Raw genomic sequence first — 25587 nt, 5'->3', positions numbered from 1 at the left:
ATCATAAGTTGATAGGAGGTCCTCGAGGGATGCTAAATGCTCGGTAGGAAATTGACTGGCTGGGGAATTATAAAAGTTGATAAGTAAAATAGGATGGGAGTTTGATGAGCTCAATTCCACCATTAAACAATTTTTGGTGTTAGACTTAATATGCCTCGCTTTTCCTTTTACATCAAGTGAAATGTATAAAGCCAACCCACCCCTTGCTCTTCCTGCTTTACTGGGGTCTGCAGGTACATAAAAAAGTAAATAACCATCTAAAGGCAGACACACTGATGTTTCCCAAGTTTCCTGGAATGCAAGGATATCATAGTTTCTAATTAGGTCCAGCCAGTTCTTATCTTTAAATTTAGCTCTAAGCCCAGCGATGTTCCAGCTCATAATTCTTCGAACCTCAGCACTTAATGAGGAATGAGCCATAGGGCCAGGAGCTGGCTGCAAACCTTCTGAGTTATTTTCTTCTCCGGCTGGCAAGAGTCAATCATTTTGGTCCATGAATGAAAGAGGCGCAAAACGATTAAAAAGTTCAAGTGGCTGAATGACAGGGTTAAACGTTGGGGGTTGGTGACGGTGAACTGAGGCGTTGTTCCTTAAATCTTGCCCCCATCTAAAGTGAGACTCCCAATTAGTATCCCACCCTGGGGCGGGAGTCCTTGGGAAGGAGACATTCTGCTGCTCTCCATAAAAAAATTTCAAAGTAAGTGGAACCACAGTGCCTCTTCTTCGTTGGGGAGGAAAGATGTTTATGAGAATATTGGGAAGAACGTCTGGGTTAGAAAAAGTCACTGCCACGCAATCCCCTTTAAATTTTTTTGGCCGGTTTCCCAGCCAAGGAACCCTGGTTGCAGATTTAATCACACTTGCAAGATGATGTTTCCCGCCTGGTGCTAATCGGATATTGGTAGTTAACCAGTGTAGGGCTTTGCTGCAAAGTGAAGTTGAAGTTTCAGCTATGCCCCCTTCTAATGGGGGTACGTTTGCGAGGACCAAAACCACGGGTGTGGCCTCTACGATAAATTGCAAGGGGTCCGTGGGGTGAGTTTGAGGTTGCACTTGTATTTGCGTGGGAGGAATGTTTAGCGAAGGAGTTGGGTCTGATGTGGAGCATGCTGATATGGGGCCCTCAAATGCTACTGATGGTGTTTGTTGCGTTGGATTTTGATTTGGCCCAAGCATTTCCATTTCATCTCCAACATCCGTATTGCTTCCAGCTTCAGCTCCTCTAGGATTATTGTCCAGATTAGTAATTAGCTTAGTACATTTCTCAATACCACTTGCGACTGTATTTTGAAGTGCGCCCAGCTTCTTGACCTCTGCTTGCAGTTTATCGATCTTAGAAATGAGGGGTTTGACAATGATATTAATTTTCATCTCAATGAGATCAGCAATTTTATCAAGGAGGGCTTCCTCGGAGGAACAAGAAGGGTGTTCCTCGACAAGAGTCAATTGTTTGTGCTTTGGAGTGGTAGCCCTCTTCCGCTTAGTCCCTGAGCGTAAGCCCCCCCGCTTGGAAGGATTCTTGGTGCATTGACGTTTAGGTCTGCCAGCGTGTCCTATAAAAGATTGGTCTAGGACGGAGACCTGGGATTGTGTATCCTGCTCTGGGTCTTGGTCAATGTCAGTGTCTATAATAACATCGGTAGACAAGCCATCAAGAGCCGGAATTACGTTCTCCGGTGATCCCGATATAACTTGGGGTGTTGGATCAGCTGTAAAGTCTACAGTATGAATGTCCTGAGTTACTGTACCATCGAGCAGGATTGAGGTAGATGTAGGTGGTGATGGGCATAGCAAGTCAGGTGATAGGCTCAACCCCAGTGACTCCCTCCTTTGCATATTTATTTTCTGAACAGTCTGGACCATGTAGTTGTTTATCTTATTTTGTTGCACTACTACAGGTTTTTTAGACATTGCTCAGGGTGTATAATAGGTGTACGTGACTTACTTGAGGGACGATCGGTGTCTTCACGCTTGCAGGGTTTCTGGCCCTGCCCCTGCCTCTTCCTGCCGATGAGGGCCGTAGAGGGCCCGCCCTTTGCCCGGGCTTCGCCCCGGGCGCTCCCGCGCGCGACTCGCGGGTGCGAGGGGCGTTCCGTTCTTTCAAGCGCCGCCTGGCGCTCCTGCGGCGTCACTTCCGCCGCCGGGGCTCCTGGGAAATGTAGTTTGGCCGGGCTAGCCGTTTCCCTCACGGCGTCGTTTGGTAAGGCGCTGTAGCGCTAGTGATCCTGGCGCTGTCGAAGTGGTAAGTCTGCTCGCTGGCCGTTCACCTCACGGCTTGGAAAGTTGTCCCGCTGGAGCTCAGGGCGCTCCGTTCTTTCAAGCGCCGCCTGGCGCTCCTGCGGCGTCACTTCCGCCGCCGGGGCTCCTGGGAAATGTAGTTTGGCCGGGCTAGCCGTTTCCCTCACGGCGTCGTTTGGTAAGGCGCTGTAGCGCTAGTGATCCTGGCGCTGTCGAAGTGGTAAGTCTGCTCGCTGGCCGTTCACCTCACGGCTTGGAAAGTTGTAATGTTTAGTATTAATGAGTAGGCTTTTTGATTTATAGACGTGTTTACTGAAATCAGTAGAATATGAGTACTAACATGCTAATAATTAAAGAAGAAGTTGAATGCTATAAAATGTAGTAGAGCTGGAAAGCTTTAAATGTTGATTTATACGTATTAGTCTGGGTCGAAGAATGTTGCAATGCGGTTGGAAAACCATGAGAATTGGGATTAGGCTGCAGATGTCTGTCTGGAAGAGAAAAGGGGGTATTCAATTATTAATATAATGAATAGAAGCTTGTTCAAGAAATGGACCAGACATGGAGGAGGGTTCCGGAATGTTTAAGGGGTATCAGCGGGCCGGAGACGAGTCTGAGAAGCAAGGTCGACTCTAACCACAAGGCCTCATCATGGAAACAGCCAGAAGCTACACCACGTGAGGGGCGTCTCACGAGGGGCGTCCTAAATGTTGTTGTATTTTTGTATTAGGGACAGCACCCCTGGGGGGAGTTAGAGCAGACGCCTGAGGATCCTTTAGAGAGCGGATGGGTAGGCAGAGAGGGGCCATGATTGGAGAACTATAGGTTTTCACCAAGAGTTTGAGAGTGGGTGGCTTCCCTTGGGAGTCATTCACTGCTGACACCTTTGATAAGTTGAGACCTGGTTAAGTAGGGATACCATCTAGAACAGGGTAGGGAAAGCCTAACCTGTATTTTCCTTCCGCCTGTAAATGAGTGATAGATTTCAATATATGTCTATGCTAACGGCACTATTGTTTTTAGAACTGGTATTGATAGTTTCCGTTGTTCGTCTGAGGGCTTTCAGAGAACACGTGTACGTAGTTGGGCCCGTGTATCTGGTGAATCTCATCTTGAGATGCTTGTACTTGCAACTTATAATAAATCTTTGAAAGCTAGAAGTTGTTTGTGATCCTTTGAAGCAGAGTCCATTACTGGGGGAACTAACTTGGTAAGAGATGCACTTTCTTTCCTCAATGACAGGCAATAAAGATTCAGTCGGCCAGACCGGGGTTTTAGATCGATAGTGATAAGGTATTGATCAAAATCTCAACCCTTCCAGTTGGTAGCTATAGAGAATGGTTGCCTTCTTGAGGAAGGTGATCTAGGCCAGGTTAGATTACCCCAAGCCCCCTAGAGACCGAGGATCGGAAGAACAGCCCGCGGAAGAAGGACCGGATGACGTGAGGCAGAAAAGCAGCAGTATCGGTCGAGAGTGAGTATAAAGGGTCATGCGTGTTAAGATTGCGGTGTTTTGTATTGTATCTATGTGTAATGTTTGGCGGAGTTGAATGACTGTAGAGAGACTGTGGAACAGGTTGTGAGCGCGCGCAACCGGTGGAAATCTTAGGCTCAAGGAGAGCTTAAGTGGTTCGGGTGTATCGGACACCCAGAAGTAATTGTTAACCAGGGTGAAGGGGGTCATGAGGTACCAGTGACCACCCGAAGGACCAGATAGGGGGAGTGAGTGCGCGAGTAACAGACGCTGGTCGGAAGTTACTGTGTGCGTAAAGAACCTATCAGGGTGACGACAGACATCTCGTCAGTTGTGTTGATAATTACAGATAGACTGTGGACGTACAGTCGAGGGAAGTGACCGCTTGGTCGGAAGTAGTCATTTTTCGGAGTATGAATGGGACGCATGCATGACCGCGAGGAGAGTTGAGAAAGGAGGGGTGCTGCTGCGAAGCGGAGACTAGTGACGTCAGAAGGTGCCGCGCTGGGATTGGCCGGCCGGTGAAAGACCGCGCTGCGATAGGCCAGCTAGCAAAGCCGCGCTAGGATTGGTGGATTGTCATCAGGAAGTAAACAGAGTATTTAAGCTGGAAATCTTGCGCATAATTATGAAGTGTTTTAAATGGTTAAAAGCGCTGTTTAAAAGAGAACGTAGGGGATCGTATGAAGGGGAAGAAGCCCCGCCGGAGGGTACGCCAGCTCATTACATGGGGGTAAATGTTGGGCTGCACACGATTCTGTGGATCTCAGAGTGGAGTAAGATGACAGATGGAAATGAGGAACTCACGTTCCCGAAGTACGGGACGTATAGATTAGAGGTGCTACACAGATTAAAAGCAATTATGACCTCTACGAGACCCTTGCCTAGACCAACACAGTTTGAAGCCCTCAATGCATGGATTAGGGCAGCGCATGAAAAGAACATGAACAGACGGCAGGAAAGAGTGAAACGCTCGGTAAGAGCAGTGCAGGATGCCAAGTGGGATGAGGATGCTAAAAGATGGAGGGCGCATAACATGGAAGTAAACAAATTGTATCCAGTGTTAGAGATGCCCGGAAATAAAAGCCCCCTAGAAGAGGATGACGAGAGCGAGACAGAGGATAGCCTGATAAACAGATTATTGACAGACAGGCCGCCTCCGTATAACAGAGCAGAAGGGGATGCCGAGAAAGGGGGGGGCAATGCAGGAGAGCATGGGCCACTTCCCAGTTCCGAATGGGATCCTGCTGCAAAGAAAGAACTGTCCCAGCCTAGCCAGGTGCAACAGGTGGTCGGGAGGTTTGTGGTGCAAAGAGCGCCAGAAATGGAGTGTGCCACATCCTACGCGTTACCTGATGCCCTACAAGTACCGGTTACCATAGGTCCTATAGTATCGGTATATGATCCAGACAGGGCTAGAGGGGAGGAACGAGTACGGAGGGACAGAGAAAGAGCAGAGATGGCAAGGAGGAATGATACGATCAACTCCTCAAGCCAGTTGCCGATACCAAGAGATTGGAGCACCCCAGTACCCACGGCAGGGGATCTGGGGGACATTAGATGGCCAGAGGATATGAGGGGATCAGGACGGAAATCCTTTCAGGAGTTAAATGAGTACATGAAGAAGTGGGATGAGGCAGTAGAGGCTCACAAGAACATCATAACTGCGGAAGCTGAAAGGGAAAGGCAGGACAGCAGAGCCCGGACTCACTGCGGGGCTGAAGAGAGCAGTCCGGAGTGGGACGGGAGGGAGAAAGACAGTAGGAGAGGCACCCATTGGGCCCGGAGTGGAGGTAGATCAGACCTGGAAAACGGAGGGGTGTCTCGCCCAATACGTAGTGATGAAGACAGAAGGGCTCGGGAGTACAGAGATAGCTTTAAGTGTATCCACTGCGTGCCAGACAATAGAGAACAGAGTGGGAGTTGCGAAAGGCCGCACCATAGTCCCTGTGATGACGGACATGAGCGCAGCCCAGGGAATATGGGAAACCAAGAAGGATCGTATCAGATACTGAGTGATACAAGGCCAAGAGGGGATGGGGACCGAAGGGAGAATAACAGAGAGTCCTACTGTGAGAAAAGAGGAGAGAACGGACAGAGTAAGGTAGGGGGTAACAGGCCGGTGTTCCATCACCTTCCAAGATCGGATGGCCGAGCATGGGATCTGGAGAGATGGGAACAAGAGAGAGCACTCCCCAACTCTCCCGAACCCAAACGAAGGGCCCGGAGTTGGGATAGGAGAGACACCTGTGAACCTCCCTCGAAGGAGATATTACGAGCAGAAATAAAAGCCAAAAGGCTCGATGTCTCCAGCTTAAAGTCAGATCTGGATGACATGGTAGATGGTACCCTGCCCTTAGAAAGAATAGACATGTATGAGCAGGGTGAAATTCTGTTCATGGCAAAGGACGTAACTCGAAAGGCGAGAGCAACCCATGAGAAATTAGTGGAACTAGCAGGCAAGTACATGGTAGACCTGTCAAGAACCAAAGCCTTACAGGGCAACCACAGGCTACATTACACAGACCGAGACCTAGATGAGAGGCGAACCATCGGATTGAAAACACACATAAGGGAACTGATCACTGGAATAAGGACATGGAGGGCCCTAGATAAGTGGGAAGAGAGGTGGTCCAAGAGAGGGACCGTCAGGAGAAGCACACTTATGATGACTCCAGGAGGACAGCAGGGAGTAGAGACATACCCTTTGAGGGAAGTCGCAAATGGGACCTATGTCCACGTCCCTTGGAGTAGGGGGGATTTAGCTGCTTTTACCACCTCTTTCCCCAAATTGCGGGAAAACCCAGTGGAGTGGTATAAGCAAGTTGAGAGATTCGTAAAAATCTCAAAGGTCTTATGGATAGATTTGAACACGCTGTTTGACATAGTAGTGCCAGGAGATTTGTGGACCGCATGCAAGGTTAGTGCTGAGTGGCCCACCATAGAGCCAGAGAGAGATGCTAAGACTAATGGGCCGTCCGAGAGTGTGATGGCAAAGTTCGAGAGAGTAATGACTTGGCTGAAAGATAAAGTGCCAATGCAAGACATAGATTGGGTAAAAATTGACCGAACCAGACAGGAACCCAAAGAGACAGTTCACGAATACTATGAGAGATTGCTGAAGGCGTTCAAACAGTATAGCGGTCTGGATGTAATGGATCCAAAGGACATAGGGCAGTTTGTGTCCAAATTCGTCTTGGGTCTGAGACCGGATATTAGTTTAATGATACAGCAACACTTGATCTGTTGGCAAAATAAACCCCTAGACGAAATATTGAGGTATGCCAGGTACTGCTGTGATGAAATAGACTCCAAGGCTAAGAAGTTAAAGGAGAAACTGATGGTGGTACAGATGCAGGCAGCAGGGAAGGGGGGACAGCAGCAACAGCAACCAGGAACAGGTACTGGAGGAAAGAAACAGTACAGTCAGAACAAGGACAATGGGGAGAGCTCCACCTTTAGGCCCAGGATAGATATAACTGCCTTAAAGAAAACAACTAGGTGCCACCAGTGTAACGAGGTGGGACATTGGAAACGCGAGTGTCCCTATAATGTGGAGATAGGAGACGAAGAGGTAGAAGAGGAAGCGACCCAGAGTGCGCCTGCAAGAGGGGTAACGCAGTACCAGGGAAAGGTGCTCAAAGGGGGGGGGCCACCTCCCCGAGCTCAGTTCCCACAGCCACCCAGATTAGGGACTATGGGTAAGACCTATAGACAGATGCCCCTGTTTGTCGGGGGAGAGGAATGCTATTATGTGGACCCACTAACGGGACAGAGGGTGGAAAGGGATGACTGCACCCTCGGGGCAGCTCTGGAGGTAGATCAGAGGGGACCCTATGTTGAGGCCGAAGTGGCAGGGTTCCCCACGACATTTCTAGTGGACACAGGAGCCACCAGATCCACGATCAGGTCAGCCGCCGTGCCAGGCCTGCCTATGTCTGGAGAGACCATACAAGTGGTGGGGGTCGCTAACAGAAGAATGACCAGTCCTCTGACGGAACCCGTACAGGTGAAAATAGGGAAGTACAGTGATGAGCACCAGTTTGTGGTTTGCGATTCTAGTCCTGTATGTCTGCTAGGAAGAGACCTTTTGTGCAAGTTAAATTGCACCATATATTGCACACCACAGGGCGTGGAGGTATTGACTAATGATGATGATGCTGACTTTAAAGTCGCCAATTCCAGAATATGTGTAGAACTGTATCCCACTTTGACAGTAGACGAGCTCCCCTGGGATCTGAGAGAGACCGTTGCTCCAGAAGTATGGGATTTCACTGGGGAAGAGATTGGGTTGGTGAAAGGGGTAGACCCAGTGAAAATCGTAGTGAAACCACATGCTGAGTTCCCAAGAACCCCTCAGTACAAATTGACCCCAGAAACGATTGCAGGCATACAACCCGTGATTGAGTCCATGATTAAGCAGGGAATACTGAAGGAAATCGTGGGTAGTCCATGTAACTCCCCGATTATGGGTCTGCAGAAACCAAATGGGAAATTCCGGATAGTGCAGGACCTCAGAAAGATTAATAACATAGTCGTTTCGTGTTGTCCAGTGGTACCAAATCCATCAGTGATACTGTTTCAGATACCGTTCCAAGCAGAATGGTTCACTGTAATTGATCTTTGCCAGGCTTTCTTTTCGATCCCTTTGGACGAAGAAAGCCATTTTCTTTTCGCATTTAAGCTGGAAGGTCGCGTCCTAACATGGTGTCGTATTCCTCAGGGGTATACAGAGAGCCCATCGATCTTCAACCAGCTCCTGAAGAGAAATCTTGAAAGTCTAGTACTGCCCCAGAGGTCAGTTCTGGTCCAGTACATAGACGACCTCCTTGTGGCGTCAGAGACAGAGGAAGCTTGCAGGGAAGACTCTATTGCTTTGTTAAACCATCTAGCCGAAAATGGGCATAAGGTGTCCCCGGGAAAATTGCAGTACTGCCTGACAGAGGTACAGTACTTGGGACACAGAATTGAGAAGGGGAAACGGAAGGTGTCACCAGACAGGATAGAGGCCATCATGAAGATGAATGCGCCTAAAACGCAGAGAGAAGTCAGGATGTTTCTAGGAATGGTGGGATATTGCCGACAGTGGATCGCAAACTTTTCACTGAAAGCAAAGCCCTTACAAAAACTGACGCACAAGGAGGTGAGTGATCCGGTACCATGGGACAAAGACTGTTTGATGGCGTTCCTGCAGCTGAGAGAGGACTTGTGTCGTGCTCCGGCTCTGGGAATGCCAGATTACGATAAACCATTCTTGCTCTACTGTTGTGAGAGAGAGGGATGTGCGCTGTCTGTGTTAGTCCAAATTCATGGGAATGCCCGTAGACCAGTCGCGTATTTCTCGGCTACTTTAGACCCAGTAGCCGCAGCGTTGCCCGGATGTCTCAAATCCGTTGCTGCAACAGGTGTCAGCATCGAGAGATGTGAGAATATTGTAATGGGGCACCCCTTAGAGGTGCATGTGCCCCACTCTGTTGAATTGTTGATGACCAGGACTAAAACTCAGCATCTACCGAATAGCAGGCTCACGCGCTATGAGCAAGTCATTCTTGCTGCAGAGAACGTGACCCTCAGGAGATGCTCTGTTTTAAATCCTGCTACCTTAATGCCACTTCCAAATGATATTGAGGATGATGAAGAATGTACAGACCATGACTGCCTCGATGTGACTGAACTATGCACCAAACCAAGACCCGACATCGTAGATGAGCCACTGACCGACCCCGATGAAATTTTCTTTGTCGATGGCTCATGTGTAAGAGACGAAGTTGGGCAGTTAAGAGCAGCTTACGCTGTTTGTACAATTACTGGAGTAGTGGAAGCTGGATGCCTGGAAGGAGTACACTCCGCTCAGGTAGCCGAGATTATTGCCCTGACGCGTGCCTGCCTGGCAAGCAATCAAATCCGAGTCACCATATACACTGACAGTCAATATGGTTACGGGGTAGTTCATGATTACGGGCAGTTATGGTCTCAAAGAGGTTTCATGACCTCTTCAGGCTCTCCCATTCGCAATGGAGAGTTTGTGCGCCTGTTGTTAGAGGCATTGCAATGTCCAGCAGGTATCGCAGTTGTGAAATGCACCGCACATACCAGAAATATGGACTTTGTGTCACAAGGCAATAGATATGCCGACGAAGTCGCACGGTATTGCGCGGAAACAGGGTATTCTTTCACCGAGGTGGAAGTGGGTGGAATAAATGTAAGGACTGAATTAGCTATGATATTGGAAACTGTTGATACTTGGGACGAACTGAAGGAGATACAAGAAAATGCTCCGGACCGTGAAAAGGAGACATGGCAAAAGGCAGGATGTGTGGTGGGGGAGGCCCATTTCTGGGTTTCAGCAGATGGCAGAGCAGTGTTGCCCAATGAGATGGTGAGCCCAATGGCCCGACAAATACATGGTCCTGTCCACCTAGGAAGAGATGCTATGCTGAGAGTGTTTAGACAGACCTGGTACAACCCCAAGTTCAGAGTAGCAGCCGAAGCAGTGTGCCAGCGTTGTGTGACGTGCCAGCAGTTGAATGTAGGGAAGAAGACACCAGTTGCACTGAGCCACATAGGGAGGTCAGGAGGTCCATTCAACCGAATGCAGATAGATTTCATTGAAATGCCAAGGTGCAGCCGCCTCCGTTATATCCTGGTGGTTGTTTGCGTTTTCTCCAGATGGGTTGAGGCATATCCTACACGCAGGTGCGACACCCTCACAGTAGCTAAGATATTGCTCAGGGAGCTTATCCCGCGCTTCGGGGTGCCGGCCTCTTTGGAATCAGATAGGGGAACGCATTTCAACAGCTCGCTTGTGAAAATGATTTGTGCAGCTTTGAATATAGACCAAAAACTGCATTGCAGTTATCGACCAGAGGCTTCAGGAATTGTGGAGCAAATAAATGGCACCATCAAGGCCAGAATTGCGAAGGTGTGTTCATCAACATCCTTGAGTTGGCCTGATGCGCTGCCATTGGTCCTTATGAGCCTCCGTAGTACCCCGGATAGGAGAACTGGTTTGTCTCCTCATGAGGTACTGATGGGAAGAGCAATGAGGTTACCTTCTGTCCCAACTGCTGCATTGATTAGCATCACAGATGATATGATCCTGGACTATTGTAAGGGGCTGTCTGACGCCATTCATTCTGTGTCCCTTCAGGTGCAGGCTGCCGAGGTACCATCGTGCCAGGACCCTTGTCATGACTTGCTTCCTGGGGACTGGGTCCTGGTGAAGAAGCACGTGAGAAGCAGCTGCTTGGATGTTCGTTGGCGTGGGCCCTTCCAGATCATCCTGACCACAAACACAGCCGTGAAAGTGGGAGGCCTGCCCAATTGGATCCACGCGTCGCACACGCGGAGGGTTCCAGCACCTCTGATAGAAACAGCTCCTCTCTCGGATAGACGTCCAGCAGCGGACCGAGAAGCCATAGAGGGGGCTAGCCAAGCTGTAGAGGTGCCAGCGGAAGCAGGGAACGAGTCTGACCAAGCTGAGGACGGTCAGTACAACAGCGAAACAGACAACGCTACTGAAGGGGAAAGTAGCTGGGAGTACGAGTCAGACACTGACAGGTCTGACAGAGAGCGTGAACCAACGAGAAGAAGACGGAGTAGAAGGGTACGCGGAGAAGCTGATTGGCCGCAGAGAAGGAGCTCTAGCCTAAGGTCAACTCTGGAGAGAACCCTTCCTCCGATATCAGAAGACTCAGACCCAGAAGACGGTGCTCAGGGCGCTGAAGCACCGGAGTTGAGGAGGTCAAGAAGAGTGCGGGTGCCTAACAGAAGATACTCCACCCCTGAGTGGACATATCTGGCGACAGATGGCTTCGAAACCAGTGACAGGGAGGATCCGAGCGGTGGTGGTGTCCAGTTCTGAGCCCATCGTGACCGTGGAGATAAGATTGTTAGTGCCCGGTGTCGAACAAGAAGGGTCACTGACATTCATGCTTCCCCGTCCTCCCCGCCTCAGCAAGATAAAGGACATGTTTCTCACAGAATTGCAATTCCCTGATTTTGGTACAAAGATATCAGCCGCAGAAGAGCACAATCTTCGTCTGGAAATATTGAATTTTGCTGTCGAAGCTGCAGGCGAGCGCCTGATAGTGGATGCTTAAAAAGACTTTGTAAATAAGCGTGAAGAAAAGAAGATTACCTAGCGCCTAGGAAGCAGAGAATCTTAGGGACTTTCCCTGAGTGGATGGAGAAGGGCTAGGGTTGTCTATATTGGACTAAAAGGAACTTTGGCGGAAAAGGTTGTCAGCTTCCAGTTGCGTGGTTCTCAAGACAAAAGGAGTAAAGAGACTGTAAAGGAAAGAAAGAAAGAAAGGAACTTTGTGCAGAGTTACGAGAGAGCCACACTATCTGACGAAATGGAGGCTGGTACCCAGAACCGCAGAGCGAAATGTATAATAGGTACACTAATAGTAGGAGTGATAATATTAATAGCTTTAGTAGTAACAGTCTCCTATGTAAAGGGACGTGAGGAAGAGGCAAAGGTAACTGATGTGAAATCTGTAGAGGCGCTTACACCCACCGTTGCGGGTGGGAAAGGGGAAAACACACAAGAGAAAGCGTTATTAGCTGCAGAAGCCCGCAGGTTACACGTAGATGAGTCCCAAGGTGACTTTAGGTCAAATGCTTATGCAAAATTATTGTATGAATATGTGGATGCCATGGAGGTCAAGGACTGCTATGTCTGCATGCAGTTGCCGGCGTCTGTAGATGAAGGCATTCGTTATCATCACCTCCCGCTGACATATGGCATTACATGTAGCTTATTGCTTAGTATATTTTATGGGAGAGATAGTTTTGAATACTATTTCTCCAATTATGACTCAGTGCTACCAGAAGTCCCAAATTATAAGCAGATGAACAAATGGGACTACTGGAAGAGTGAAGACAGATTGGCCAAGTTCTTCATTCCTTGGATTACATTAGACACTTCACATGCCCGCAGAAATAATCTGACATGCAAGGTGTCGGAAGTTGAGAAAAAGTTCATAGGGCAGGTGGATGATCGAAACAGGAGGCAAAGGATTTTGAAAAAATCAGGACAAGGGAAAACAGATTGGACCGATGAAGAAAAGGTACACAAAAGAAAGGGTAGTAGTGGTCCAATAGCTTTAGATAGAACGCAGAGAGGAAAGTTATGTCTTCACAGAGCCAAAACGTATTATGAAAATGTATACGTGGGAGAAGTTAGCTGTGAACATGCTTTCAATTTAGAGTACTACACCAAGGACTTCCTGAAGGGAATGCAAGTGATTCCAAATGTATATTTCGTATGTGGAAGAAATGCTTACGTGAAGCTACCTGATAATTGGTATGGCTCATGTTACTTGGCAATTATCTTCCCTAAAATATACCATGCCCAAGACTTAGAGATCATCGAGGGCAAGACATCATCGAGGGGAAGGAGAGATGTAGGAGGTGTAGAAATGGTTGGAGATGTCTTTGGAGCTGTGTTCCCTTTTCTAGGATTAATTCTTAATGATGTTAAAATTAGACGACTAGCAACAGTCGTAGACAGGTTGTCTGCCAGTACTGCTCAGTCCTTAATGCTGGTAGAAGGAGAGATGCAATCGATAAGGGCTATGGTTCTTCAGAACCGTCTTGCCTTAGATGTCCTATTAGCAAAAGAGGGCGGAGTCTGTAAGGCTTTGAAGGTCCAAGAATGTTGTACTTACATTCCAGACAATTCGAAGCCCCTTGAAAAGGTTATTAGGAACATAACTGATATTCACAAGGAGATCGAAGACCTGAGCAGAGAAAATGTCTGGGAAAAGGTGGGCCAAGGGATAAGTGACGCTGGAGGTTGGCTCACCACCTTAGGCAAAAGTTTTGTGTGGAAAATACTAAAACCTATCATCATAATCTTGATCTGTGGGATCGTGTTGTGGGGATTGGTGAGGGTATTCAAATGGTACAGATCAAAAAGGTCAGAGAGAGCTCAGAGAAAACGGCTGCAGAGATTGGCTGCCATACAAGATAGTCAGTACCGGAGTCTGAGGGCTCTAGAAACGCAGAAACGAGTTATGCTAGCAATCACTGCAGTTTAAATGTTAATGATGACCCCGAGAGGTCATCAAAGGGGGGAACTGAGAGAGCGCAAACTGACCAAAATGTAGAAATACATCACACTTACACGTAGTAAGCACAAATCATGAAGAGAAATGCCATGAGTGCTGATAGTATCCAAAGTTATATTCTGAAATGTGTAGTTAATATAGAAGTTTAAATAGAAGTGGAACTAATACAGAAATGTGTGAAGTAATACAATTTTATTAAGCATGATTATTCCTGAATCCATGTTGTGTAGCTGCTAAAATGTAAGATGGCATACCAAACGTTGAAATGTGGTAGGCCTCAGGGCCTAAGCAAGGCGGGAGGGGGAAGGTGATTAAAATTCACAATATGGATTGCACTAATGTTTAGTATTAATGAGTAGGCTTTTTGATTTATAGACGTGTTTACTGAAATCAGTAGAATATGAGTACTAACATGCTAATAATTAAAGAAGAAGTTGAATGCTATAAAATGTAGTAGAGCTGGAAAGCTTTAAATGTTGATTTATACGTATTAGTCTGGGTCGAAGAATGTTGCAATGCGGTTGGAAAACCATGAGAATTGGGATTAGGCTGCAGATGTCTGTCTGGAAGAGAAAAGGGGGTATTCAATTATTAATATAATGAATAGAAGCTTGTTCAAGAAATGGACCAGACATGGAGGAGGGTTCCGGAATGTTTAAGGGGTATCAGCGGGCCGGAGACGAGTCTGAGAAGCAAGGTCGACTCTAACCACAAGGCCTCATCATGGAAACAGCCAGAAGCTACACCACGTGAGGGGCGTCTCACGAGGGGCGTCCTAAATGTTGTTGTATTTTTGTATTAGGGACAGCACCCCTGGGGGGAGTTAGAGCAGACGCCTGAGGATCCTTTAGAGAGCGGATGGGTAGGCAGAGAGGGGCCATGATTGGAGAACTATAGGTTTTCACCAAGAGTTTGAGAGTGGGTGGCTTCCCTTGGGAGTCATTCACTGCTGACACCTTTGATAAGTTGAGACCTGGTTAAGTAGGGATACCATCTAGAACAGGGTAGGGAAAGCCTAACCTGTATTTTCCTTCCGCCTGTAAATGAGTGATAGATTTCAATATGTGTCTATGCTAACGGCACTATTGTTTTTAGAACTGGTATTGATAGTTTCCGTTGTTCGTCTGAGGGCTTTCAGAGAACACGTGTACGTAGTTGGGCCCGTGTATCTGGTGAATCTCATCTTGAGATGCTTGTACTTGCAACTTATAATAAATCTTTGAAAGCTAGAAGTTGTTTGTGATCCTTTGAAGCAGAGTCCATTACTGGGGGAACTAACTTGGTAAGAGATGCACTTTCTTTCCTCAATGACAGGCAATAAAGATTCAGTCGGCCAGACCGGGGTTTTAGATCGATAGTGATAAGGTATTGATCAAAATCTCAACCCTTCCAAGGACTTTAGCTGAGCTGAGGAGGTCAAGTCCACGGGAGCTGTGACATCCTCAGCACAACAATGTTCAGCTCAGGCAGCCAGGAACCTGCACATTTAGCATATGTATTGCTCCTGGCAGCCTGACGTGAAAAAGTATAGTGTCTGTCATACTGACCTTTGCTCAGCCTGACAGACATTGTTCTTGAGGGGCAAAAGGAGAGAGGGCGTGGCCCGTCAGCCCCAATGGACCGGCCACGGTTCCAGAGCAGAGCTTAAGATACTTATTTTTTCACTGCACGGTTTTGTCACCTTTTTCATAAAAAATAAAATAGAAGACTAGAATTCAGCAGAGTATCCACAGATCCATCCAATGTAATGTGCCATTTTGAGAAGAGAATTTTGTCATGGCTCTTCTAGATGAAATGCTGCCAGTTCTGTCTTTATCAAGAATACTTCAGTACCGGGGTTCTGCCAGACCTTCAGAAAGATTTCTCATAATTTCAAAAAGTTCTACTGACTGTTCGATAATATTCATGGGATTAATGTCCTACTTTTTAAAAATCTTTTTATTATATAAGCAATAATACAAACTTTGTTTCATACACCACATGCAGAATCACATATTTACTTCAGTACAATGAATGTATTTCACAAATGGAACCCTCTCCCTCCTCCCGCATATCGGTGAAACACCACTCAGAGCCATATACATTTAACACTCTAGTCTGTTTGGATTGTTATATTTCAGTATCCCCTATATTGCTGCCATGGACCCCAAATTTTGTCCCATGGATTAATGCCTATTTGGCAGAATAGTCATACAAATCATTTTCAGCAGGATCCTCTTTAGCTTTTCACTGGGAAAAGCCATGCATTATACTAGGGCAGATGTTTTGCTTTACCCTAATCAATTACCAAGGAATCTTTCCATTTTGGTGTACTCACCTTCCTTCTGATGCCAGGCTAAACTCAGACATCTCCTCATCAGTGCTGGCATAGCCATTCTCTGCAATGCAAGCCAGTGAAGTACATTTAATTGACAAGAACCCAATCTCTACTTTCAACATAAAAAACCTGCATCAAAATCTGCAAAACAAGAACTATCATCTGCAAAGCCCAGCCCCAACTAAACACATCCATACATTCTTCATGTAAGTCTCAGCTTCTGGTACCCATAGAATATCACTGCTCCATATTTGGGATTGGATGGGCTCCCTTTCTTATCCACCGGCACTGTATAATGCTTTAAGTTTGATCCTAGTAAAAACATGTATTCCTGAAACACGTCACTACGCTGGTCCTCTGCAATCTCGATACCTAGATATTGGCATCAAGATTAGGCACGCATGCCTGTGTGCTACCAACTTGATAGCTAACTCGCAGACCATTGTTGCTCTCTCAGCAACCATGTACACATTATACATTCATTGCAGAAGCATGCTACACTGCTGCTTGCTTGGCCTACATGCAACCCCAATGCACCTCCCTCCTATGAGCCGATCTAATGAATGTATTCAATTCTCCCACCCAAGATATTATCACTGCCAAATAATGCAACTTACCCTGCTGGACATTATGAATCAGGGCATGCAGCTCCGGATTGGACTCAGCCTTCTCTCGCAAGGCGTCCAGGATCAAATGGTTCTGGGAAGAGCCAGTCACATCTGTCTGCCTCAGACGACCCTCCAGGAGGCGGATTTGAGCCTCTTTCTGGGCGACCTGAAGTCCCTGTAGATGCATAGATCTGAAGTCAGTACTGCACTGAAAGGTCCTTATTCTGAGATCGAACTGACATACAGATTTTACCAAAACAAATTCTCCGGAGCTGGAGGAGTTTGTGGTGGTGAAAAAAAGATAATAAAAAGGAAGGACATGCTTGCCAATGCAGTAAAACCTGTCTCACACATTTTCCTTATTTCGATTTTTAATACTCGGAACCAGAATGGACCATGCATAAAAACACAAGGCGAGGCATTGGTATTCTGCTGCCAGTTTTAACTCCAGGTATTCCTGTGTGTCAGTGAGGCCCAAAGTAGAGAAGACTAACATAGAAACTCACAACAAAGGGAAAGGCCACTGGGGAAGCTTTCTTCTGTCTCACAACTATTCTTTAAATGTTTATTTTACTTTAATGTGTGGGTACATTTATAATGAAAGATTACAAAACCCTTTGTTTGCTATATGCCAGTGTGATACAGGAACTCAGTGCCTAAAACAGTCTTGTGCCTTCTGTGCAAGCCACCATATTTATAAATGGAATTCAGGCTCCCATCAGTCTATTCTGCTCAGGCACAGAGCTACCCAGGTCTGTCTATTCCAAGCTCCAATTAACCTGGTTTCCTGCAAATGTACTACTGTAGAGATATAGAGATTTACCCACACTGCCTGTTCAACCCACACATACTCCGATACTGGTGTATATAGTCCTTGAAGGTTTATTCAGATGGTTATTGAAGACGTTTATTGAAGGTCTGCGCATTTGCAGTTCAGTAGATTGGACACTTTCCAGTTAATGTAGGTTGGTGTGTTAAAAAGATTGCAAGGCAATACACATTTAAAGGACATTTTAGTTAGTCTGTCTCCAAAATAAGCAGACCAAATAATACTACATACAAAGGTAGTCTAGTCCACAACCAGCAAAGGAGCCTGTCTTTTCAGGAGTGTGCAGAATTTTATTTGTGATTTCTCCAGCAAAGTTCCATGAAAATGTATTTAGGTAACACTTATAGGGCAAAATGTCGTTTGCTGGTATCTTGTGTGAATTTTTGAAGAAAATTCACAGCTTGTGTAAACACGATTTACCACTTAACAGCAAGATTCAAGCAGAAAATATCTCTTACCATTATTTTTTTGTGTGCAAGCTATTGTCTGATGGTATCTTTTCAGACTTTCTTAAGTGAAATGAACTTGTTTAAAGCAAACTAACAATCCGAAATATTGAGGAATTTTCTGAATTTCGCTAATGTGAAACTAAGGAAGTTAATGAATTTTACCAGCGTAATTACAATTTCACCCAAGGACTACCTGTAATACAGATACATCTAGTCTCGGAGTCACCAAACCTACCAGTTCCTCCCAAATATGGGATACTAACATATTCATAGTTGAACCTGTGATGTAACCAGCATCTTTGTTGCACGTATGCTGTCATACAATTACTATACTGAATCAGCATGTCTCGCTGTACACCACCACACATAGAGGAAATCCAGGTACATCAGGCGTGTGTTCCTCCCTACCATCATGCAATACAAACACAGGGATTCACTAACCTCAGACAGACATCAACAGCTTTACTATGTTAAATATGCATATCTCTTTCTTGGCCCTCATGCAGTTATGGGATATGCATTCCTTCTAATGATCCTTCTATACCTCACCTTGTCGATGGATGCCTTAAGAAAGTTGTCCAGTAGATGACGGGCTTCTGCCAGTGAGCAGGAACTAATCACAACAGAGGTATCAGTGGAGTCAAGCTCTTCCTGAAGGTATAGAGGAAGAAATAAAGTTACATCACTGACTGACAGAGCAGTTGTCCACTAACACAAACCATAGGATTAGCGCACACTTTCATATTTCCCCACAGTGGCATCACGCAAAATTACTTTTTCATCCCAATGGTATCACAGGAATATAAATAATAATTCTAATTATGTTACTATTGGCGGCTGGTGACCTTTGAAAATGGTGAGGCGTAATACCTTACATAACAACAAAATAAATGACTGGTCTAAGAAACAGGGAATCAGGACAGAAAAAAAGCTAATATGTTTTGGTCAGAACAATTACCTTTCAAATAATACCTTTTTAAGAAAGGAAAAATCATATCAGCCCACCGTGGTGGTAACTTTCATCATCTGAGATCACCTCTTGACTGCAAATCCTAGTGCAACCAAGGGCGGCGCCCTTCTCAGCATAAGAAAGGAGTTCGAGATGTATTAGTCTGTGGTCAAAGATGTAGTTCACTTCGATCCCAACAAAAGATGAAATCAAATTCTGATTTACAGAGGGGTGCTAATGATGATTGCAGTGCATGTGAGAGAATGTGAAAACAAATGACATTTTTTAAATTGGCTACCAGGACACTGATCAATTTTAATAAATGCTATCCTAGTGTCAAAGTGTGTATACACTTTGAAAGAATAACTATAAAAAAGTCCACAAGGATGACAGGTCTACATGTTTCAGCCTTTGGATTCTCTAATCCGGGCTTTCATCAGGACCTAAATAGATAGAATCGCTACTAGAATATAGTGCAAAGATGTGTGAAAAATAAATGCAAAGTCTCAAAGGAAAAGGGAAGGTTCGATATACAACCTACCATCACCTGTGTATCTTTAAACCGGTCAAATATCACAGGAGTATTGGACCCATTCCAGTCTTTGTGCGGGAGTACACATCACCTCACCTGGCATTCGCTCAGGAAATGAGGCACCGCTCTGTCCGTCGGTACCCCTGACTGGACTGAGCCGGAGGGGAGGTGATGTGTAATACCAGCCAGGAGTTCACCTCAGTTTCTTTTCAAAATATACCTTAAGAATTCTCTATTTGTAATAAATTGCCTTCATTGTGCCAAAGCCAGCATTTTAGTATGGGTGCCCCTTTATGAGAAGAATGACATACAATATTCCAGTACCAGACCCTTGCCATTGATACTGTCCATATACCATGAGTGGGCAGTATATCAAAAATGACCTCCAAGTCTTAGCCTCAATATGTTTTTCATATTGAAAATATTTGGGTCAACACCCCCCCAGCCCCCCCCCCCGCCCCCAATTTGTCGAAAGGGTGCAGGTGCTCTATGAAGGATCAGAGGCTAAAATCATTATAAATAGAGAAGAGGTGGGAGTGGTACGGATCAAAAGAGGCACAAGGCAAGGTTGTCCTTTGTCCCCCCTCCTGTTTTCTCTGTTTATTGCACTTCTTGCAATTAAAATTCATAGTAATCCCCAGGTTTTACCCCCTATATGTGAGACAGCTAAGATAACATTATTTGCAGATGATATTATTTTATACCTGAAATCCGAGTGCACAAATATTCAGAATGTACTTGCTGAAATACAGACCTTTGCCCAGATAGCAGGATATAGATTCATCAAGTTAAGACTGAAATGCTCTTGTTAAATTCATCTATATCGAAGCTTCTGTCCTCTATGAAATTGGTAACATATCGACCCATTAGATATTTAGCAATATTTGTTACGATCAATTGTTTTCACCTAATTATGGTAATACTCAAAAAAAGGGGAACATCTATTAGATAAATGGGTCCTGCTACCTTTGTCATTAGTAGGACGGGTATCATTGATCATAATTTCCATTTTACCATTATTTCTAGTTTTGTTTCTAAAGTTTCCTCTTAAGATTCCTTATGTATTCTTTAAAGAGCTGGATGGCATGATTTAAAAATGTGTTTGTGCCAATAAGCAACCAAAAATTAAACTGTCTATACTTTAACTAGACACAATACAGGGAGGGTTAGCACTTCCACATTTTGTGACATACTATCAGGCATACTAACAGGCAACATTGGTTAATCTGACAATCCAGCTAGCTGTGACATCTCCAAAAATATGACAATTTATACTTCACATAATGATAATAGAAAGTGCAATTAAATTGCCTGTTTACTTGTGATCGGCAAAACTACCAAAAATGAAGAGGTATAAAACGCTAATGGATTTAATATCTCATACACAATTATTTTTTAAAGTACGTAACATACCAGTGTGCCATGCATTCACTAGAATTATGGACTGTGAGATTTGGGGCCTAAAGTTTTCCTAAGGATCTTACATCTATGGAAAGATCTTGGTTTTGAACACTTGGGTGATTTCTACTATTTTACAAATCTGATTACTTGGGATTTGATTTCAGTAGCTTGGTAGACAGAATGCAGCCCTTTACCTAAGTCTTAATCAACTAACTAGTTTTCTAAAAGATAATTACAGACTGCTGATTTATTTGGCAAGGACGTATGCAATTGGTATCATGTTATGTCAGACTACTGATCAGGAAGAGAGAGATTGATTTTTAGTTAAAGTAGAGGAGGGAACAGGTTGCAGATGAAATATTAGAGAATGGCAGATATTAAGTGAGGTTGTCTACAGAGGAATAAGAGCAGCCAATTGTAAGAGTGGTTGACCTACTATACCCCACATAGGTTGCAGAAGATGTTCCCTCTGATCTCAGATCATTGTTTTAGATGTAAGGCTAGTGGAGTAGGAGGATGAAATTGCATATGTTTCTCTTGCTTTCCTCTACATTAATTTTACAAGGATGTTTTTAAGGTCATGGATCGCTCTGTATTTCCCCAATTTTGTCTTCATTCAGATTGCTATTTGGATCCTCGTTTGAGGTATATCAGCTGAAGGAATATAATCAATATTTAATCGCAATCACAATAGAGGTTGACAGATCTTTGATTTTGCAGAATTGGAAAACAGATAGGATACCAACAGTATAGCAATGGCTTAGTAAGATGATCAGGATGTATGCTTTTGAGCATGAGGCATATGCTAAACGCATGGGGACAATACGTAAATTTAAGGAGATCTGGACAGGTTATTCTTTAACACTAAAGGCTGATCAAGATTTCTATCCAGCTGCTAGGTAGAGTTTAAGTTTAATACTAAGCTAAAACACTTAAACAGGATGGCTTTATATAACTGTTGTGTGTGGCACGTTTATTTTCTCTGTGATGGACGTCAAGCAGCTCTATCTCAAATTAATTGCTATTTGTATATGAGTGTGTTGGTCAGAGATCTAGCATTTAATTTGCTTTAAATGCAAGGACATTAGGACAGGAGAAGCTGCGAAAAAAGTTGCATTGTACACTTTGCACTCACACTTTCCTTGTTACAAATGGTTTTCAGAAGCTCATTAGGAAAACTTTAGAATTGTATGAAATATTGACTTTTTTAAAATGTATTTAAAGACATTGTGTATAAGATCTCATTCTGGCTGGAAGCATTTTCAGCTTAAAAGATTCATAGCAATTTTTATAAGATCTATAATATTTATTTTAAGTCAATACGTTTTTTTGTACCTTATGTTTTTATTCTCCTATGTAGTATAAGATTATGCTGCATTTAGCCAATCTATGCACTAGCTTCCTTGGAAGACTCCTATTGGGTATCTTTAACTATGGATTAGTAATTATCATATTTTTTGGACATTGCATTTTTCTTTGGTATTGGAGATGGGATTGGAGGTGATTTTACTCAATGTACATCAGATTAATATCACTTTTGCCGTTTTGTGTTTTTTTGCTCTGCTTTTTGATGTATGAACTGCTCTTTTATCCCACTCAAATAAAAATGTTCTATTAACAAAAATACATACAATATTCCAGTACCAGATCTTTGTCACTCATACTTTCCTATACCATGGTTGACCAGTATGTCAAAAATTACCATCAATATTCCATAGCCTGCATTTTATCATGGTATGCTTCCCCCAACCTGCCGTCTCAGACTCAATATGCCATGACTGCCCTCTTTGAGGCAAATAATTACGTCTACTGTACCAGCACCAGCAATTTGCCAGAATTGCCCACTTATGTGAAGTATTTTTTGAATTATTTAAAGGTCTGCATGTTGCCTTGTGAGCCCTCCCTAGTGACAAGAGCTACCTGCAAGGTCCCAGTGCCAGCATGTTGCCCCATATGTCCACATTCCAAGAATTTTCCCTAGTATGCAAGGGGCAGTGTTTCCACAGGGGCCCCAATGCCAAGAATAACTTTTAGTATGTCAGGTCCAGCAGGCCGCATGGGTGCCTTACGTTATGAAAACATTAAAGTTGTGGTTTTATGAACAGCGCAAAATTAAATATTACGCAGAGTCGGAGAGGCAAGGGGCAGAATGTGGGCCCTCAAGTCCCTGATAAGGAGCTGCCACTGTATGTTATCATCCTATATTAATTAGTTGTGATCATGATATGAAAGTGTGTCACCATGATATGGCATGATTGCCACAATAATATGCCTGTGATGCATGAATAATGGGCTTGAGGTTCTCCTTCCTCTATGCTTAACAGTGCCTTTTCCATCATAAGCTAGAATTCTACCATAAATTTGGGGATGTACTTTCATCATAAATACTGTTACTGACAAAATAATTTAGTAATATGACATTGTGCACTTCTCAAAATAGTTACACGGAGGTAGAGACAGCAGCAGGATTCCTTTGCATTTCAAGCAGCATCACAATTGAACTGCAGTTTTTGGAAGAGGCCTGCCTCCCCATAGGGGTTCTGACTGTTTGTATGTGCAGTATGCAAACGCTTAATAGGTGTCACCTTTTGTTCATGGTGTTTTCCACACTGGTTGCACTAGGTCCTGCTGGCCCATTAGGTCTACCTTTGGCTCCAGTTGGTGAGCTGGGACTTCTCCTGCTTCTCCCCACACTCCTATCCTCTTCATCGGAATGCCATTTTGAGATGGTCAATGTAAATTATTTTCTAACAACAGGGTCACTCACTGACACAAATTTACTTGAGTTTCTATGGTAGCATCCAGTCTAAAAATGAGTAAATTGGCAGAGTTGGTTGGTTGGGAACAAAGGAGAGCTCAATTTTGAGTTTCTCCGCTTAGCATTCTGACCACCAGAGATGCAGAGGTACAACTTTCACCACAATGGCAGTGGAAGGCCAGCTTGATTTTCAGATTATTGCAGTGGCATGGGTTGTTTATGCCCTCAGGTGGTTTCTGCTTCCATGGAATGAGCTTCCCCTGGGGAAGATCTCTGCCAAAAGAATTTCACTATGTCTATGCAACATGGTGAATTTGCTTCCATCATTTGTGGACATACGCATGGCTTTCATTGGACTAATACCATGGTTTGCCTGGTGGTCTTCCATAAAGGTGTCACTGCTAGAAATATAGGTAGATAACTAGCATTATTGGCATTGTCCCCACCGCCCAAATGTGGGTCCCATGATGGAACCACTGGACGCTGCTTCCATTCTCCTACACCACCCTCACAATGTGGAAAGGGAGCATAGAGAAATGCTGATGATATAGGGCCGGGGAAGTTCTATTCTTTTTGTTTTGGTTTCTAAACCTTTCTCTCATGCTTTTGAGCAGGGCAAAAAGCGACCAACGTAAATAAGTGAAAGACTGTTCTCAATCTATACCTCTCGTCACCAATGCTTTGATGTTATTGACCACTGTTTTTTTCCTGTGGACATCCTTTGACTCCTCCTTCCGCCTGCCCTTGTCCTCACATGGTACTCACCTTGGCCTCTTCAAGCTGCATGATGGTGGCTTGGCAATCTGTGATGCTGTCATTGATGTAGTCAATGTTGGCCGTCAAAGCCTCAATCTCTTCAAGGAGCTCCTGCTGGCCACGCTCATCCCCGGGGTTCTCTGCCTGCATCTTATCCTTCTTCCCGATCAGCACCTCCTGCAGTAGAGCTAGCTCTTCACGTTTCTGTAGTCGCAAACAGGATACAAGCATTTGTCAGTGAAAACAGTACAGTTCTGTGCCTCATTATCTTATTATTTTGTTATTAAAGTGTTTGTAGAGCACAGTGAGCAACTCTTCGTTTTTACCTGTGTATATGTATATAGTGCAATATCCCTTCTTTTAAGAATTCGCAGGAAGTACTGACTGGCAGCAATAATACTGTGCTGAGAAAATGTGCCTTTGAGTGCAGTGCTGGGGAAGCTTCAGTAAACACCAGTCTAAATTATGTTTGCATTGACACACTTGTTCAAAAGCGCAACATATGCACTGGTTGAAAGGTAAAAATGCTATTTATGCAGTGATATACTGGAAAAAATTGAATTCTTTCTTTAGATCATCAGTGTGAATACTTTGCAAGCAATCTATGTTTGCAAATGAGGTTTTGACAATGGGCACATAAATGAGATTTTTACACTGGGTGCACAACTGCCGGGCAACAGTGCAAATGCACGTAAATCCAGCTTGTTCTGGAATTAGGAATGTTCTGAGCACTCATTTCTTTTGTTAATAATACAAGAACTTTTTCTCCCATTGTTCACCGCATCCCACCATAGTTTCATCATATCCACATAATTTAGCATGCCCATGTGTACTCTTTTTAAAAGCATGACAAGAGGTTTGCAAAGTTATGACCTGGAGAGTTGTAATAATACTTCTAACAAATAGTTAGTAATTTGTATTGTTGTAGAATTGCCTGGAGTTCCTACATGCCCCATTTAGTCGGTGTTGGGGTCGAACTACTACTACTTGTTTTTATAAAATGCTTGGAATTTGACACTGAAGTGTTCAAGTGTAGACTTATACAAAGCTTTGCCTGTTGTACAGTCAGAATTAGTTTTGCCATTTGTTTTTGATATTGTAATTTTTTTATTGTATATATTTATATTTGCATGTATATATCGATATATGGTTTTTGAATTTGAGCACTGCTCTGCAAACACTTGGGGAGACAGGAGGGTT

General features: G+C 44.5%; 1 protein-coding gene across 5 annotated transcripts in view; it reads right to left on the bottom strand.

The window, feature by feature from the left end:
• KIF21B (kinesin family member 21B) overlaps positions 1 to 25587 on the bottom strand; it is a 413924-nt gene that overhangs the window by 86390 nt on the left and 301947 nt on the right. For all 5 annotated transcript variants that reach the window (XM_086923173.1, XM_086923170.1, XM_086923172.1 and 2 more), the window contains exons 20-23: positions 24397 to 24591; positions 18541 to 18642; positions 16723 to 16888; positions 16106 to 16166 (exon numbers count right to left, since the gene is read on the bottom strand). In XM_086923173.1, coding sequence (XP_086779299.1) covers positions 16106 to 16166; positions 16723 to 16888; positions 18541 to 18642; positions 24397 to 24591 — 524 coding nt within the window. The remainder of the gene's footprint in view (positions 1 to 16105; positions 16167 to 16722; positions 16889 to 18540; positions 18643 to 24396; positions 24592 to 25587) is intronic.

This window comes from Lissotriton vulgaris, chromosome 5, assembly GCF_964263255.1.
Source record: "Lissotriton vulgaris chromosome 5, aLisVul1.2, whole genome shotgun sequence".
In the NCBI taxonomy this organism is placed as follows: domain Eukaryota; kingdom Metazoa; phylum Chordata; class Amphibia; order Caudata; family Salamandridae; genus Lissotriton; species Lissotriton vulgaris.
Note: the sequence above shows the minus strand (reverse complement) of the source record. Positions and strands in the feature narration are given on the sequence as shown.